The sequence below is a fragment of the Sardina pilchardus genome, chromosome 21, assembly GCF_963854185.1.
Source record: "Sardina pilchardus chromosome 21, fSarPil1.1, whole genome shotgun sequence".
NCBI classification, from domain to species: domain Eukaryota; kingdom Metazoa; phylum Chordata; class Actinopteri; order Clupeiformes; family Clupeidae; genus Sardina; species Sardina pilchardus.
In genome coordinates, this window is record NC_085014.1 from 2,345,740 (window position 1) to 2,363,239 (window position 17,500).

The window sequence follows — 17,500 nt, forward strand, 5'->3', positions numbered from 1 at the left end:
CACACAACCCACCTTCAGAACCTACACCACCCAAACACACCACCCACCTTCATAACCTACACCACCCAAACAGAACACCACCTTCATAACCTACACCCACCCAAACAGAACACCGCCTTCATAGCCTGCACCCACCCAAACAGAACATCCACTTTCCCAACTTACACCCTCCACCTTCATAACCTACACTACCATCCACATTCATAACTTACACACAATGGAACACCCATCTTCATAACCTATAAAGGGAAAGGACCTACACCACCAAAAGGGAACACCCACCTTCATAACCTACACCACCCAAACACACCACCACCTTCATAACCTACACCACCCAAACACACCACCACCTTCATAACCTACACCCACCCAAACACACCACCACCTTCATAACCTACACCACCCAAACACACCACCACCTTCATAACCTACACCACCCAAAGGGAACACCCACCTTCATAACTGCACCACCCAAACACACCACCACCTTCATAACCTACACCATCCAAACACACCACCACCTTCATAACCTACACCCACCCAAACACACCACCACCTTCATAACCTACACCATCCAAAGGGAACACCCACCTTCATAACCTACACCACCCAAACACACCACCACCTTCATAACCTACACCATCCAAACACACCACCACCTTCATAACCTACACCACCCAAAGGGAACACCCATCTTCATAACCTACACCACCCAAACACACTACCACCTTCATAACCTACACCATCCAAAGGGAACACCCACCTTCATAACCTACACCACCCAAAGGGAACACCCACCTTCATAACCTACACCATCCAAACACACCACCACCTTCATAACCTACACCACCCAAAGGGAACACCCATCTTCATAACCTACACCACCCAAACACACCACCACCTTCATAACCTACACCATCCAAAGGGAACACCCACCTTCATAACCTACACCACCCAAAGGGAACACCCATCTTCATAACCTACACCACCCAAACACACCACCACCTTCATAACCTACACCATCCAAAGGGAACACCCACCTTCATAACCTACACCACCCAAACACACCACCACCTTCATAACCTACACCATCCAAAGGGAACACCCACCTTCATAACCTACACCACCCAAAGGGAACACCCATCTTCATAACCTACACCACCCAAACACACCACCACCTTCATAACCTACACCATCCAAAGGGAACACCCACCTTCATAACCTACACCACCCAAAGGGAACACCCATCTTCATAACCTACACCACCCAAACACACCACTACCTTCATAACCTACACCACCCAAAGGGAACACCCACCTTCATAACCTACACCACCCAAATGGAACACCCATCTTCATAACCTACACCACCCAAACACACCACTACCTTCATAACCTACACCATCCAAAGGGAACACCCACCTTCATAACCTACACCACCCAAAGGTAACACCCATCTTCATAACCTACACCACCCAAACACACCACCACCTTCATAACCTACACCATCCAAAAGGAACACCCACCTTCATAACCTACACCACCCAAAGGGAACACCCATCTTCATAACCTACACCACCCAAACACACCACCACCTTCATAACCTACACCACCCAAAGGGAACACCCACCTTCATAACCTACACCATCCAAAGGCCTATTTCCTGCCATAGGGGACAGAAAGCCAGAAGTGAATTATGTGAATAAGAAAACTCGCTCCTATAGTCTCATCTAAACATGCAGAGATGCAGAAATAACAACTTTCCTTCTGGCCAGCTCACCACACCACACACACACACACACACACACACACACACACACACACACACACACACACACACACACGTGTGCAGCATGTATTCATGTGTTTCTAGCTGGCTGCATATGTGTCTTGTGTGTGAGGATGTGTGTGTGTGTGTGTGTGTGTGTGCGTGTGTGTGTGTGTGTGTGTGTTTACATGTGTGGTGTGTACTTGAGGCATTTAGTGCATGTCAGCAGAACCAAGGGTTTCATTAGTGCAGAGTAGCACATCAATCTCTCCACACACACACACACACGCACACACACACACACACACACACACACACACACACACACACACACACACACACACACACACACACACACACACACACACACACACACACACACACACACACACACACACACACACACACACACACACACACACACACACACACACACACACACACACACACCAAAGCTAAGCCAATCTCCTGGGATCTCTCAGAAACCCAATGAACTGATGAGAGTGTGTGTGTGTGTGCGTGTGTGTCCCTATTCTAGTTGGCTCTGAAAGGACAGATCAAGGCCAAAGCCCCAAGAATCTCAACAGTCGTGGGGCCACCATATGAAACGCAGAGCAGTGTTCTACACATAAAACAGCACCCAAAAGGGTGACGTACCCAATGTGCTGTATGAGAATACATACTGTATGTGTCCCATTTACATTATCTCGAGGTGATGCATCCTGTGCATGAGAACACATACAGTATGTCCCCTACACATGGACAGAGCATTAGTGTGTGGTTGAAGTGAAAGGCCCCTGTGCCTTGTGTGAGGCTGAAACATGTTATACCAATTGATACGGCCCTTAATGGCAGAACCGTGTCCCACCCCTGCTCTATACCTTCCCTACAGGTGACATACGCAATATATGACACAACACACACACCTCTATACATTCCCTGGAGGTGATGTGCACAATATCTGTGTGCTTTGTGTTACTGCAAATGAAACAGCCTGCATACCTACATCTAGTGCCTGCTGTAGACACAGTCCTGCCGTAAGTGAGCTGTGCAGGCAGCCCATCTCCTGGACCGTGAGGGCTCCTGTGTGGAACTGCACTGCAGCCAGTATTAGCATAGTAGCAACATTAGCATCCGTTTGCAGCCCTGCAGGTAGACCTCCACAGAGCGCACTGAACAGGCGCTATTTAAATGTAAGGCTCCGGTACCAAGAAATCCAGCCTACTCATGGAGGTGTGTGTGTGTGTGTGTGTGTGTGTGTGTGTTACCTTGATCTTCTCCTGTAGCTTGGCGAGTTGCACTTGGATGGTGCGTATGTGAGTGCGTGTGTATGTGTGTGTGTGTGTGTGTGTGTTACCTTGATCTTTTCCTGTAGCTTGGCGAGCTGCACGGTGCCCTGGATGGTGCGTATGTGAGTGTGTGTGTGTGTGTGTGTGTGTGTGTGTGTGTGTGTGTGTTACCTTGATCTTTTCCTGTAGCTTGGCGAGCTGCACGGTGCCCTGGATGGTGCGTATGTGAGTGTGTGTGTGTGTGTGTGTGTGTGTGTGTGTGTGTGTGTTACCTTGATCTTTTCCTGTAGCTTGGCGAGCTGCACGGTGCCCTGGATGGTGCGTGTGAGGACGTCCTGTTTGTCCTTCTCCAGCGCTGAGGCCTGCAGCACACAGCAGGAGGAGGGGTTACTGGAGGAGGAGGGGCTAGGGGAGGAGGGGGGGGGGTTACTGGAGGAGGAGGGGTTAGGGGAGGAGGGGGGGGGGTTACTGGAGGAGGAGGGGTTAGGGGAGGAGGGGGAGGGGGTTACTGGAGGAGGAGGGGCTAGGGGACATAAGGGGAGGGGCTACTGGAAGAGGAGGGGCTAGGGGAGGAGGAGGGGCTAGAGGGAAATGGGAGAGCAGTTATGTGGCTAGGGAGGGGCTAGGGATACATGGGGAGGGGTTACTGGAGGAGGAGGGGCTAGAGGGAAATGGGAGAGCAGTTATGTGGCTAGGGAGGAGCTAGGGGAGCTGCAGGAGGAGCTATGAGGAGCACTGGAGGAGGAAGGATTGGGGAGTGGCACAAGGAGGAGGGGTAATGGGAATAATGGTGTAGAATCTAACAGCACTTACAGAGCTGGAGTGGAGGAGTGGAAAGAGAGGAGAGAGGAAGGAGAGAGGAGAGAGAGAAGAGGAGAAGGGAGAGAGAAAGGGAGGAGAGTAGAGAGGAGAGAGGAAGAGAGAAAGGGAGGAGAGGAGAGAGGGAAGAGAAAGGGAGGAGAGGAGAGAGAAAGGGAGGAGAGGAAGGAGGAGAGAGGAAGGGAGGAGAGGAGAGAGGAAGGGAGGAGAGAGGAGAGAGAAAGGGAGGAGAGGAAGGAGGAGAGAGGAAGGGAGGAGAGGAAGGGGGGGGGGGTAGTCATGTTTAATAGAGAAGGCCTCTGCCCCAAGGGCACACACAGGAGGAAGAGACTCATATGTGTGACGTGGGACACACACTTGCTTCTTATCTCAGTACTAAACACTCACATACACACACGTCACAAGTGCTCAGGGGGAGCACACACACACACACACACACACACACACACACACACACAGACACACACACACACACCAACGAACTGACCTCAAATGCTGAGACAGACACTAGAAACCAGACACCCAAGTGACCATAATGAAAACTAGAGCAGACATACGGCACTGACACACATCTACATCTCCTCTTTCTCTCTCTCCTCTCTCTCTCTCTTTCTCTCTCCTCTCTCTCTCTCTTTCTCTCTCTCTCTCTCTCTCTCCTCTCTCCCTCCTCTCCCTCTCCTCTCTCCCTCCTCTCTCTCCTCTTTCTCTCCTCTTTCTCTCCCTCTCCTCTCTCTCTCTCTCTCTCTCTCTCTCTCGCTCACACACACACACACACACACATGCTCATGTGGAACACGTGCTGTAGGGTCCCAGTGTGTGTGTTGTTGAGGGTGTATCTGACACACTTTCCCTAATGTGCTGCCCTCCTGATCAATTCTCATTACCATTCCCTCCTCCGACCTACTTACAGCACACACACACACACACACACCACACAACACACACACACATACACACACACACACACACACCACACAACACACGCACACACACACACCTACCCTGGTCTTTCTTATGCACCTATTCCGCGATCCCCACCACTCGTATCTGTGTGTGTGTGTGTGTGTGTGTGTGTGTGTGTGTGTGTGTGTGTGTGTGTGTGTGTACCATGTGTATGAGCTGGTCTCTCTCGTGAGTGGTCTTCTCGGCCAGTCCCACCACTCCGGCCAGGTAGTGCAGGGCGGTCAGCTCCTTATCCATGGACTCCTCCAGCTGCTGCTTCAGAGCTTCTGCCCGCCGCTGGGCTTTCCTACACACACACACACACACGCGCACACGCACGCACATGCACACGTACGCGCACACTCTGTTTGAATTGTAAGGTCCTTAGGGCACACATCTACAGTCCACAGGTGTATCATGATGACCATAACACACACACACATCTACAGTCCACAGGTGTATCATGATGACCATAACACACACATCACACATCTACAGTCCACAGGTGTGCAAGTGTGCAGGTGTGTGCCCATCGCATAGTCCAGGGCTTAGGAGCCTCCTGCTGGACACAATGGAGAAGATGCTGCAGGCAAAGCACTGGAAGTATTAGACCAGCATAGAGTGTGTGTGTGAGTATAGACCAGCCAAGCTTGGAGTGTGTGTGTGAGTATAGACCAGCATAGAGTGTGTGTGTGAGTATTGGACCCACCCAAGCTTGGAGTGTGTGTGTGAGTATAGACCAGCCAAGCTTGGAGTGTGTGCGTGAGTATAGACCAGCCAAGCTTGGAGTGTGTGTGAGTATTGGACCCACCCAAGCTTGGAGTGTGTGTGTGAGTATAGACATTTTCTTCAGTGAGCTTCTAACGACAAACGCCTTTGTTTTCAAAGCAATCACCTTGTATCGAAGGAGCCATTTGTCCTTCACAGCCCACTTACTTACAAGCTCCTTGGTTTGTGGGACTCATGTTTCGCACAGTAGGAGATTTTAAAAAAGTGACGTGAGTGAAAGGGCGACGCCGGGGCTGTGTGTGCATGAGGGACAGAGAGATGTGACAGAGTTGCCAAATTGTATGGGCTGTTATTTCAAATAGCGTAGCATATTTTAAACTGATTGGTTACTGTTTCAACCGGCTAATGAGGCTCGGCGGTCGGTCAAGAAAACGTGCAGTTTTCGCCGTCCCTACAATGTTCTACAGTCAATAAGCCAATCAGGGCGCAGAACTCAATGCGCTGAAAAAAAAATAGCACTAGAAAAAAATCCGCGAAACAGCGAGACCGCAAAAAGTGAACCGCGATATAGCGAGGGATCACTGTACTCCTGATAGCTGGGCTGGGATGGGCTGGGCGTACCTGTGTGTGTGGTGTATCTGTGTGTGTGTGGTGCACCTGTGTGTGTATGCGTGTGTGTGTGATGTACCTGTGTGTGTATGCGTGTGTGTGTGTGTGTGTGTGTGAGTGTGTGTGATGTACCTGTGTGTGTATGTGTGTGTGTGTGTGTGTGTACCTGTGTGCGTGGCGTGAGCGCTCCAGTTCTATCTCCAGGGTGTGTGTGTGTGTGTGTTGTACCTGTGTGTGTATGTGTGTGTGTGTGTGTGTGTACCTGTGTGCGTGGCGTGAGCGCTCCAGCTCTATCTCCAGGGTGTGTGTGTGTGTGTGGTGTTGGCTCTGCTCCCGCACCAGACTCTGTCTCTCAGCCTGCAGCGCTGCCATCTTCCCCAGCAGCTCATCCAGCTCCCCACGCCACCTCCTCTCCTCCTCCTCCATACGCCTGCACACACACACACACACACACACACACATTAATACACACAGACACACACACATACACATTAAAGGGACACTTCACCGATTAGCATTAAGCTTTGTATCTTTCGAAAACCAGTCATGTTTTTGAATGGTCATGCATCATTCCCTCAGTTTGCCTTGAGATGGGAGAAATACGGATTTCAATGAAGCCCATGAATAGGACTTCCTGCTTTCGATGATGTAAAATGCTGATTTTTACATCATTGAAAGCAGGGAGTCCAACATTGAAATCCATATTTTTCCCATCTCAAGGCAAATTGAGGGAATGATCTACGGCCATTCAAAAACATGACTGGTTTTCGAAAGATACAAAGCTTAATGTGTCCCTTTAATATACAAACCAATACACTAATATACACACACACATACACAAACACACACACATTAATACACACAAACACACACACATGACTACACACACACACACACACACACACACACACACACACACACACAGACCGTGTGAGCTGGCTGATGTCAGTGTGGTGCTGTTGGCGGGTGGTGGCCTCCTGGTGCTGGAGAGTGTGCAGCTCCCGCCGCGTGTCCTCTAGCTCCCTCTGCAGGAGCAGTAGCTCATCCTCCTGCAGCACCAGCTGCTTGGACACCTTCGCCACTGCAGTAGAGAGCGCGCGCACACACACACACACACACACACACACACACACACACACACACACACACACACCACACCCACACCCACACCCACACCCACACCCACACCCACACACACACACACACACACACACACACACACACACACACACACACACACACACAGAGTGAGGAAAAGGACTGCAATGTGCACGCAGGTCAGTTTGTCCTGTCAGCAGTGCCCTGAGGCTGTGGCTACTCTAACAGGCCTAGAGGATAACACACAGACATGTTGCACATGAAAACAGACTGCAGTAGATATGCAACACTAGAGCTGATTATTCATATAGAGAGTCTTGAGTGTCCTAAGGAGGATGCAGACTGAGAGTAGGTAGATAGGAGTCTTTAGTATCCTAAGGAGGATGCAGACTTAGAGTAGGTAGGTAGTAGTCTTGAGTGTCCTAAGGAGGATGCAGACTGAGAGTAGGTAGGTAGGAGTCTTTAGTATCCTAAGGAGGATGCAGACTGAGAGTAGGTAGGTAGGAGTCTTTAGTGTCCTTAATAAGGATGCAGACTGAGAATAGGTACTAGGTAGGTAGGAGTCTTTAGTATCCTAAGGAGGATGCACACTGAGAGTAGGTAGGTAGGAGTCTTGAGTGTCCTAAGGAGGATGCAGACTGAGAGTAGGTAGGTAGGAGTCTTTAGTATCCTAAGGAGGATGCAGACTGAGAGTAGGTAGGTAGGAGTCTTTAGTATCCTAAGGAGGATGCAGACTGAGAGTAGGTAGGTAGGAGTCTTTAGTATCCTAAGGAGGATGCAGACTGAGAGTAGGTAGGTAGGAGTCTTTAGTATCCTAAGGAGGATGCAGACTGAGAGTAGGTAGGTAGGAGTCTTGAGTGTCCTAAGGAGGATGCAGACTGAGAGTAGGTAGGTAGGAGTCTTGAGTGTCCTAAGGAGGATGCAGACTGAGAGTAGGTAGGTAGGAGTCTTGAGTGTCCTAAGGAGGATGCAGACTGAGAGTAGGTAGGTAGGAGTCTTGAGTGTCCTAAGGAGGATGCAGACTGAGAGTAGGTAGGTAGGAGTCTTTAGTATCCTAAGGAGGATGCAGACTGAGAGTAGGTAGGTAGGAGTCTTTAGTATCCTAAGGAGGATGCAGACTGAGAGTAGGTAGGTAGGAGTCTTTAGTATCCTAAGGAGGATGCAGACTGAGAGTAGGTAGGTAGGAGTCTTTAGTATCCTAAGGAGGATGCAGACTGAGAGTAGGTAGGTAGGAGTCTTGAGTGTCCTAAGGAGGATGCAGACTGAGAGTAGGTAGGTAGGAGTCTTTAGTATCCTAAGGAGGATGCAGACTGAGAGTAGGTAGGTAGGAGTCTTGAGTGTCCTAAGGAGGATGCAGACTGAGAGTAGGTAGGTAGGTAGGAGTCTTGAGTGTCCGTAAGAAGGATCCTAAGGAGCCCTGCAGGATGTAGCGCTCCTCCACTGCATTCATATGGATGAGATGCTAATCACATGAGTAGCATGCAAAGCCTGCCGTGACATCTCCTTCTCCTCTCTCTCTCTCTCTCTCTCTCTCTCTCTCTCTCTCTCTCTCTCTCTCTCTCTCTCTCTCTCTCTCTCTCTCTCTCTCTCTCTCTCTCTCTCTCTCTCTCTCTCTCTCTCTCTCTCTCTCGTACAGGAAGAAGTCAAGTGGGGACTAAGCCTTTTATTCACAACAGGTCCCATCAGGCATCTGATGTCAAGTCATGAATGAAACATCAAGGCTGTGTGAGGCTTCATCCGTGCAGGTGTGTGTGTGTGTGTGTGCGTGCAGGTGTGTGTGTGTGTGTGTGAGGATGCCACACTGTAGCTGAATAAACAGTGTGTCAATGAATAGAGATGACAGGTGAGATTATGCAGAGCTGGAATAGCTTGACATCTCATACATGCTAATCATGCTAATTATGCTAATTAGACAAATCAGACACGGAACCGGGCTCTATCAGACCCACTGTAGATCATAGAACCGGGCTCTATCAGAGCCACTGAAGATCATAGAACCAGCCATATCAGAGCCACTGTAGCTCATAGAACCGGGCCCTATCAGAACCACTGTAGCTCATAGAACCGGGCCCTATCAGAACCACTGTAGCTCATAGAACCGGCCCTATCAGAGCCACTGTAGCTAATAGAATCAGCCATATCAGAACCACTGTAGCTCATAGAATCAGCCATATCAGAGCCACTGTAGCTCATAGAACCGGGCCCTATCAGAGCCACTGTAGCTCATAGAACCGGGCCCTATCAGAACCACTGTAGCTCATAGAACCGGGCCCTATCAGAACCACTGTAGCTCATAGAACCGGGCCCTATCAGAGCCACTGTAGCTCATAGAATCAGCCATATCAGAGCCACTGTAGCTCATAGAATCAGCCATATCAGAGCCACTGTAGCTCATAGAACCGGGCCCTATCAGAACCACTGTAGCTCATAGAACTCAACTGGAGGCTGTGCAGTTGGGTCTGGTCTATGGGTGTGAAGATTAATGGACATTAGTGATGGACCAGATAACCAGGCCTGTAGTCAGCAGTGGGTTAACCAGCACCACACTCAAGGACCAGTCAGCCAGCACCAGTTACCCAGCAGCTGGGTCAGGGTTTAGTTTAGTTACCCAGCAGCTGGGTCAGGGTTTAGTTTAGGTACCCAGCAGCTGGGTCGGGGTTAAGTTTAGTTACCCAGCAGCTGGGTCAGGGTTTGAGAAGAGAGCTGGGTTGGCGGGAGCACAGAGAGGAAGGGATTGGGAGGAGCATCATCTCTGAGCTGAGCAGGAACTCATTCATTATTCACAGCTGCGGCACGAATGATCTCGTTAGCTGCCCTGTTTGTTTACACTCACAGCCCTTTCATCCAGACACAGAGAGAGAGGGAGAGAGAGAGAGAGGGAGAGAGAGGGGGGGGGGGGGTGGAGAGAAAGGAGAGGGGGGGCTAGAGACTAAAGACCAGCTACAGAATCAGACTCAGACTAGAGGATTAGAGACCAGCTCCAGCAGTCTAAGACTAGAGAGAGCGTGGAGAGAGCAGCTAGGGCAGAGGTGGTGATGAGGCATAGTCTCTTGATAATGGCCGTGCTTATGGATGACTGCACCATGAGATAAAGGTTAAAGGTTAAAGGTTTAAGGGGGTGAAATGTTCAGGACACTGTCAGAGCCCCTTTAGGGAGAGCCGGTCCACTTCCTATTAACTCCATTGTACCGGATTGTTCCTGCAATCTGTTGAAATTCCGCTAGGGACGTTGCCGAGCAAGTGATAAATGAATTGTGGTCTATGGGGCTAAGCGGCTAGAACTCGTTTTTTTCACAGTTGACAACTTCATTTCTTAATGTACATTGTCGTAGTAGCTACCTGAGTATAGGTTTTCCACTGGAAATGAAATAAAAAGTCACTCATGTCCTTTCTGCTTTTCATAGGATGGGCCGTTTTCCCTGTAACATGCTAGCATTTAGCTCATGGATGCTCGCGACACTCGCGACCGATTACGACCGTCGTGAAGCTGAACCTTCTTTTAGGTCTATGGCCGTAAAGTGGTTCGCTTGTGTCACGTGACACGTGAAAACTTTGAAAGGGTTTTTAGGAATAACAACACATATTGAAAATTTTATTGGTCAGCTGATTGTCAAGTCAAGTTATCCTGCATCGCATGCATTAATGCAATTTTAGGAGAAAAAATTATATAACGACAAATGTGGTACTGGGGGGTTCAGCTCCATTGCTACCCATTCATTCATCACTTGCTCGCGATCGCCCTCTAGTTGCAGTACCATGCGGAAGTATTTCGCTAGTGGTCCTTCTCCCCTTATTAGACATTCTCTGACACTGTGCTAATGATTCTGTTTGTCCAGGGATGAAGGGATGAAGGTTAGAGGTCAAAGGTCAACCGTTCTAATGGCAGTGATTGTGTTGGAACTAAAAGTCACACGTGCGACTAGCATTTGAAGGAGGAGCAACTACAGTTTAAAGGTCATACCAGAGCCCCTTTAGGGAGAGCCGGTCCACTTCCTATTAACTCCATTCTACCGGATTGTTCCTGCAATCTGTTGAAATTCCGCTAGGGGCGTTGCCGAGCAAGTGATAAATGAATTGTGGTCTATGGGGCTAAGCGGCTAGAACTCGTTTTTTTCACAGTTGACAACTTCATTTCTTAATGTACATTGTCGTAGTAGCTACCTGAGTATGGGTTTTCCACTGGAAATGAAATAAAATGTCCCTCATGTCCTTTCTGCTTTTCATAGGATGGGCCGTTTTCCCTGTAACATGTAGGCCTGTCGCGATATTCAATAAATCAATAAATCGCACGATAAAAAAAATGAGCTCGATAACTTCTCCGGCCGCGATAATTTCCATTTTCATGCTTGATTGTTTTTCCCCTCTCTCTCTCTCTCTCTCTCTCTCTCTCTCTCTCTCTCTCTCTCTCTGAAAGAGAGGATAACCACGGTGCTTCCTTTAGCGCAGCCTAACGAGGAGTGAACCCTCATGTCAGTCAGTTGTCAGACATGTATCTTTCAATAACATGACGGACAACTTTACTTTCTTACATTCATTTGATTAACGGGCTAGACGAGGCTTTGGCGATTGGCCTAAGCACACTGAAGAGGCTTTCTGTTGTAGCTTGACAGGTATGGGGGTAAAAATAGTGATAATGCAGTTCAGAAAATCATGCTTATAAGCTACGTTTTTTCATCATCTGATAAAGACACACTCCGCAAAGTCTGCACTCCGCTGAGAGCTCAAGAATCAGCCAAAACAGCCAGCAGCTCCGGTTAAAATGTCGTAAGCTAATTGTCAGCTGTGGTGAAATGTGTTCGTAATCAACGTTATATGTCATAAACGTAGCATACCTATGAAAAGGCTTTGCAGTAGGATTATCCGATGACCAACTTATTGCTTCAATTTGTGTTTTATGTGACGTGCAGATGCTGGGTTCATGCCGTTTTGCGCAAGTTTCAAATGTTTAGCTGACTGCGTAGGCCTAATTGATCAGCTATGATGACATTTAGTTCCGTGCATAAGGCTTAGCAACTGTCACTCTCCACGCCCCCTGTTGCATGTCACGTTTTAATTTGCTGGCCCTTAAACAGAGTCTTAGTAGAGACTCAGAGTCCATTGTATTTATTGTTTTTGGTTGTTTTGTTCATTTATTGTGGATATTTAAAAATGTCTTCCCATTCCAGTTCCTTATTCTTTAGAAATACAAGTTATTGATCTTTGAAAAGGTGTACCTGCATTATTATGCCATTATCATTATATTAGATAAAAATGATCTCAGAACGGCAATATTATCGTTTATCGCAATAATTTCTGGGACAATTTATCGTCCAGCAAAATTTGTTATCGTGACAGGCCTAGTAACATGCTAGCATTTAGCTCATCGATGCTTGCGACAATCGCGACTGATTACGACCGTCGTGAAGCTGAACCTTCTTTTAGGTCTATGGCCGTAAAGTGGTTCGCTTGTGTCACGTGACATGGAAACTTTGAAAGGGTTTTTAGGAATAACAACACATATAGAAAATTGCATTGGTCAGCTAATTGTCAAGTCAAGTTATCCTGCATCGCATGCATTAATGCAATTTCAGGAGAAAAAATTATATAAAGACAAATGTGGTACTGGGGGGTTCAGCTCCATTGCCACCCATTCATTCATCACTTGCTCGCGATCGCCCTCTAGTTGCAGTACCATGCGGAAGTATTTCGCTAGTGGTCCTTCTCCCCTTATTAGACATTCTCTGGTCATACAGTGCTGCGCTCCTGCTCACTGGTGGCTGTTGCCCTGGGGATGACTGGCGAAAGGTTAGAGGTTAGAGGTTAAAGGTGACGTACCCTCTTGATGGTGACGGTTCTGGTTCTCTTTGGCTTTGGCCTGCTGCACCTCCAGCTGCTCCAACAGAACCTGGTTCTCCTCCAGAACCAGACGAGCCTGCTCCTGCAGCTGCTTCCTGCAGCACACACACACACACACGCACGCACGCGCGCACACACACGCACACACACACAAGTTATATGAATGTGCAACCATAAACATGCACATTACATAAATCTTGTAAGTGAACACACACTCAAAATGATACACACACATACACACCTATGACTGAACACACACACACACATACACACACACACACTCACCACTCTTTGTGGCTGATGCCTCCCGTCTTGCTCATCTGCTCATGAAGCTTCTCGTTCTCCTTCACCACCTCCTCAGTCTGCACACGTAACTTCCTCACCTCCTCCTGATCACACACACACACACACACACACACAGGGGTCTCAGTATATCTTAACAGAAAGTGCACACTGACAGTCATACATGACACACACACAGGTATCAAACTGCAGCCACTCTCCACCAAGGACACACACACACGCACAGGACTGTAGGAGTGTATCCTTCTCCACTAGCCGGTCCTCATAGGCCAACACACACACACACACACACACACACACACACACACACACACACACACACAGGGCTCACCGCACAGGACTGTAGGAGTGTATCCTTCTCCACTAGCCGGTCCTCATAGGCCAGCACACACACACACACACACACACACACACACACACACACACACACACACACACACAGGGCTCACCGCACAGGACTGTAGGAGTGTATCCTTCTCCACTAGCCGGTCCTCATAGGCCAGCACACACACACACACACACACACACACACACACACACACACACACACACACAGGGCTCACCGCACAGGACTGTAGGAGTGTATCCTTCTCCACTAGCCGGTCCTCATAGGCTAGCAGCAGTGGAGATAAATACTTCATGTCCAGCTGCACACAAGAACACACAGAACAGCGCCATTCAACAATCATGAGCTGGGAGGCAGACACACACACACACACACACACACACACACACACACACACACACACACACACACACACACACACACACACACACACACACACACACACACACACACACACACACACACACACACACACACACACAACACACACACACACACACACAGTAGCAGTGCGGAGGGGAGCGCACTCATCTTAACACAAGGCCCAGGTTGAGAGATGTTAGAGTTTCTTTAAAAACTACCAGAAACACACACACACACACTGGGAACTCACCAACCACGGAGGAGAGGGGCCCTTCACTGGCAACCCTGGAGTCCTGGCACTCTACAGGGACAGAGAGAGAGAGAGAGGGAGAGAGAGAGAGAGAGAGAGAGAGAGAGAGAGAGAGAGAGAGAGAGAGAGAGAGAGAGAGAGAGAGAGAGGTGCACTTTCTGTTACACTGTGACAAATATCGGTCCCAAAGAGTCAAATACATCAACAATTTGAACAACATCATCCCAAATTTCACAAAACTAGAGGAAGAGAAACAACTTGCCATAGTTTTGGGTGAGGACACCAGCACATGCATATTGTCAGCCAGTTATGTGTCCTCACTCCATAACCAGAGAGAAGGTATTACCTAAAATAATCCCCCCACCACATCTACCCTTCAACACAACACTGCCCCCACACTGTCTGTCTGTTACACCATCTCTCCTGTTTGTTTTATTTTGTTTTGTTCTGTCTTGGTTCTCCTATGCATGAACAATGGTTTGTATGGCTGTGACATGCCTGTGAGCGTGTGTGTGTGTGTGTGTGTGTGTGTGTGTGTGTGTGTGCATGATTTCGCTGATTTCCATTGATTCATGTGATATGTGTCTTGATGTTTTGTATGTTAGTGCGTTCAGTGTTATCTGTAACACTAGCTTTGGCAATATTGTGAAAAACAGTCAATGCTAATAAAGCTCCTTTGAATTGAATTGAATTGAATTGAATTGAGAGAGAGGGGGGGGGGAGAGAGAGAAAGAGAGAGAGAGGGGCGAGAGAGAGGGAGAGAGAGAGAGGGGGGGTGGAGAGAGAGAGAAAGAGAGAGAGAGAAAGAGAGAGAGAGGGGCGAGAGAGAGGGAGAGAGAGAGAGGGGGGGGTGGAGAGAGAGAGATGGTTATACATTGCATGCCGTATCTCTGTTTTTATTCTTCTGTGATACTACTGTGTTATTTGTAACACTAGCTTTGGCAACACTGCACCAAGTCATGCTAATAAAGCACCTTGGAATTGAATTGAATTGAATTGAGAAAGAGAGAGAGAGAGGGAGAGAGAGAGAGAAAAGGAGGTGACAGGAGACAAAAGGCAGAGTGAGAGAGAGATAGGGAGAGAGAGAGAGACAGAGAGAGAGTGGAGAGGAGAGAGAGAGTGGAGAGGAGAGAGAGAGAGAGTGGAGATAGAGAGAGAGAGAGAGAAGAGAGAGAGAGAGAGTGATGGATGAGGACACACGGACGGCAGTGGTAGAGTGCAGCCCAAGGTCACCGGCCCAGAGAACACACTCTGATGAACACCTGGATCTGCACATCTACACGTCTGCATCGGGAGCTACAGATCCACATGTGACAACTGAATAGTTTACAAACATGTGTGTGTGAGCATGTGTGCGTGTGTGTGTGTGAGCCTGTGTGCGTGTGTGCGTTCGTGTGTGTGTGTGTGTGTGTGTGTGTGTATGTGTGAGCCACTGCAGTGTTGTGGTTGTGAGTGTGTGAGTGTGTGTGTGTGAGGAGCTCTTTGATGTTGCACTGCTGAGCTGTGGGATCTCTGCTGCATTATATATCTGCACACCCTCATTAGCACTGCAGTGATTTACACACACACACACACACACACACACACACACACACACACACACACACACACACACACACACACACACACACACACACACACACACATACACGCACACACACAAGGCATATCCCACCCACGTCACTACACCCAGGCTGACTGTTGAGCTAGTTATTTTGCAGTATGAGAGCAAGTCTAAATGTGTATGTATGTGTGTGTACCTCCTCCTTGGTTAGTGCTCTGTAACGGGCCTGGTACAGGCTGAGCTCGGCCTTGAGGCGGTGGAGGGTGTGTGTGTGTGTGTGTGTGTGTGTGTGCTCATTTATTCAGGTAATTTGCGGAGTCCAGCTCACAGATCAAATACCCTTGCGCCTTGGCATTAAAACCGGTTGCCCATGGAGCGCAGTGAACTTCATTTTAGCCATTAACCGGTGGCTGGATTGGATGCGTCAGTGCGCTCCATCCGAAATCATCTCTCCAAACCCCGTACAAGCGTTCGCTGACGATGTGCAAATGTCGTCTCGTCAGGAAAACATCATTCACAACATGCTACGCAAAACAGACTCCTTCCTCGAGTGGTCGGGTCTCGAAGTAAAGGAGTCCAAATGCGCAGTACTTTACGAGAGAAGGAGCGGTGGAAACAGGTGGTACCGGTCAAAATCTGACCGTGACCCACAATTCAAAATCAGTGGAAAAATAATAAGAGTGTACTCCCGACATGATTCGTACACTTATCTTGGACACAGATTCAATGTTGCTGGCGACTGGGACCAACAAATACAGGGAATAATTACGGAATACACCACAAGGTTGCAAAAAATTGACGCATCCCCTTTGCCACTGTTCATGAAAATAGATGCAATCAGACAGATAGCTCTATCAAAAGTGCAACACTTCTTCTCGAATGTACATATTTCAAGAAAAGTTCTGCAGGACTTAAACAACACAACTGTTAAGACAGTGAGAGGATGGCTCGGTCTGAACAGTCACACAACCCGCGATGTCATTCATCACAGCAGACGTGAGGGGGGCCTAGGAGTTCCAGACTTCGAGTGGACTTACATCGCCACTAGACTGTCGCACTTACTAAGCATGCTAAACAGTGACGATAGCACCGTAAGAGAGATGGCCCGTGCTTCCCTTTTTCTCGACCTTGGGAAGCGCAAAGTCCCCCTCGCCCGAGAACCGGAACCCAGCTTTCTAGGATTCCGTAAGAAAGCGAATGGCAAACTTGACACTCATGCCGCCGGTTTTGGGGTCAGATCGGACTGGCCTGATCTCAACGATCTCTGCAATTGGACTGGTGTTGACTTGCAGTGGTCTGGAGTCGATACCACACATGTTACACCGTATGAAGTGATGATTAAGGACGAAAACATCACTGTGACTGCAACAGTACTGCAAGACGGTCTGCGCTATTCAGTTCCACCTGGAAACAGCCGCGCGTCTCTGCTGTCAATCAAACATCAGCAGCGTCAGAGACATTGGAGAGGATTAAAACTCCAAGGAAAGCCTGCATGTATCCCCTTTGCTGATCCCTCCATCTCACACACAGTTTTTCACAATTCATCTATTGATGAAGACATACTCATTTTCACAGTCAAAGCCAGG

The 17,500-nt window shown here is 48.6% G+C and overlaps 1 protein-coding gene across 1 annotated transcript in view; it reads right to left on the reverse strand.

Moving 5' to 3' along the window:
* The window catches only part of cep89 (centrosomal protein 89), a 52,750-nt gene that overhangs the window by 26,041 nt on the left and 9,209 nt on the right, over positions 1–17,500 (reverse strand). Inside the window, exons 9-16 of the mRNA XM_062525420.1 lie at positions 14,351–14,401; positions 13,955–14,038; positions 13,374–13,477; positions 13,068–13,183; positions 7,083–7,236; positions 6,418–6,585; positions 4,983–5,124; positions 3,329–3,418 (exon numbers count right to left, since the gene is read on the reverse strand). Of these exons, the coding sequence (XP_062381404.1) occupies positions 3,329–3,418; positions 4,983–5,124; positions 6,418–6,585; positions 7,083–7,236; positions 13,068–13,183; positions 13,374–13,477; positions 13,955–14,038; positions 14,351–14,401 (909 nt within the window). The remainder of the gene's footprint in view (positions 1–3,328; positions 3,419–4,982; positions 5,125–6,417; positions 6,586–7,082; positions 7,237–13,067; positions 13,184–13,373; positions 13,478–13,954; positions 14,039–14,350; positions 14,402–17,500) is intronic.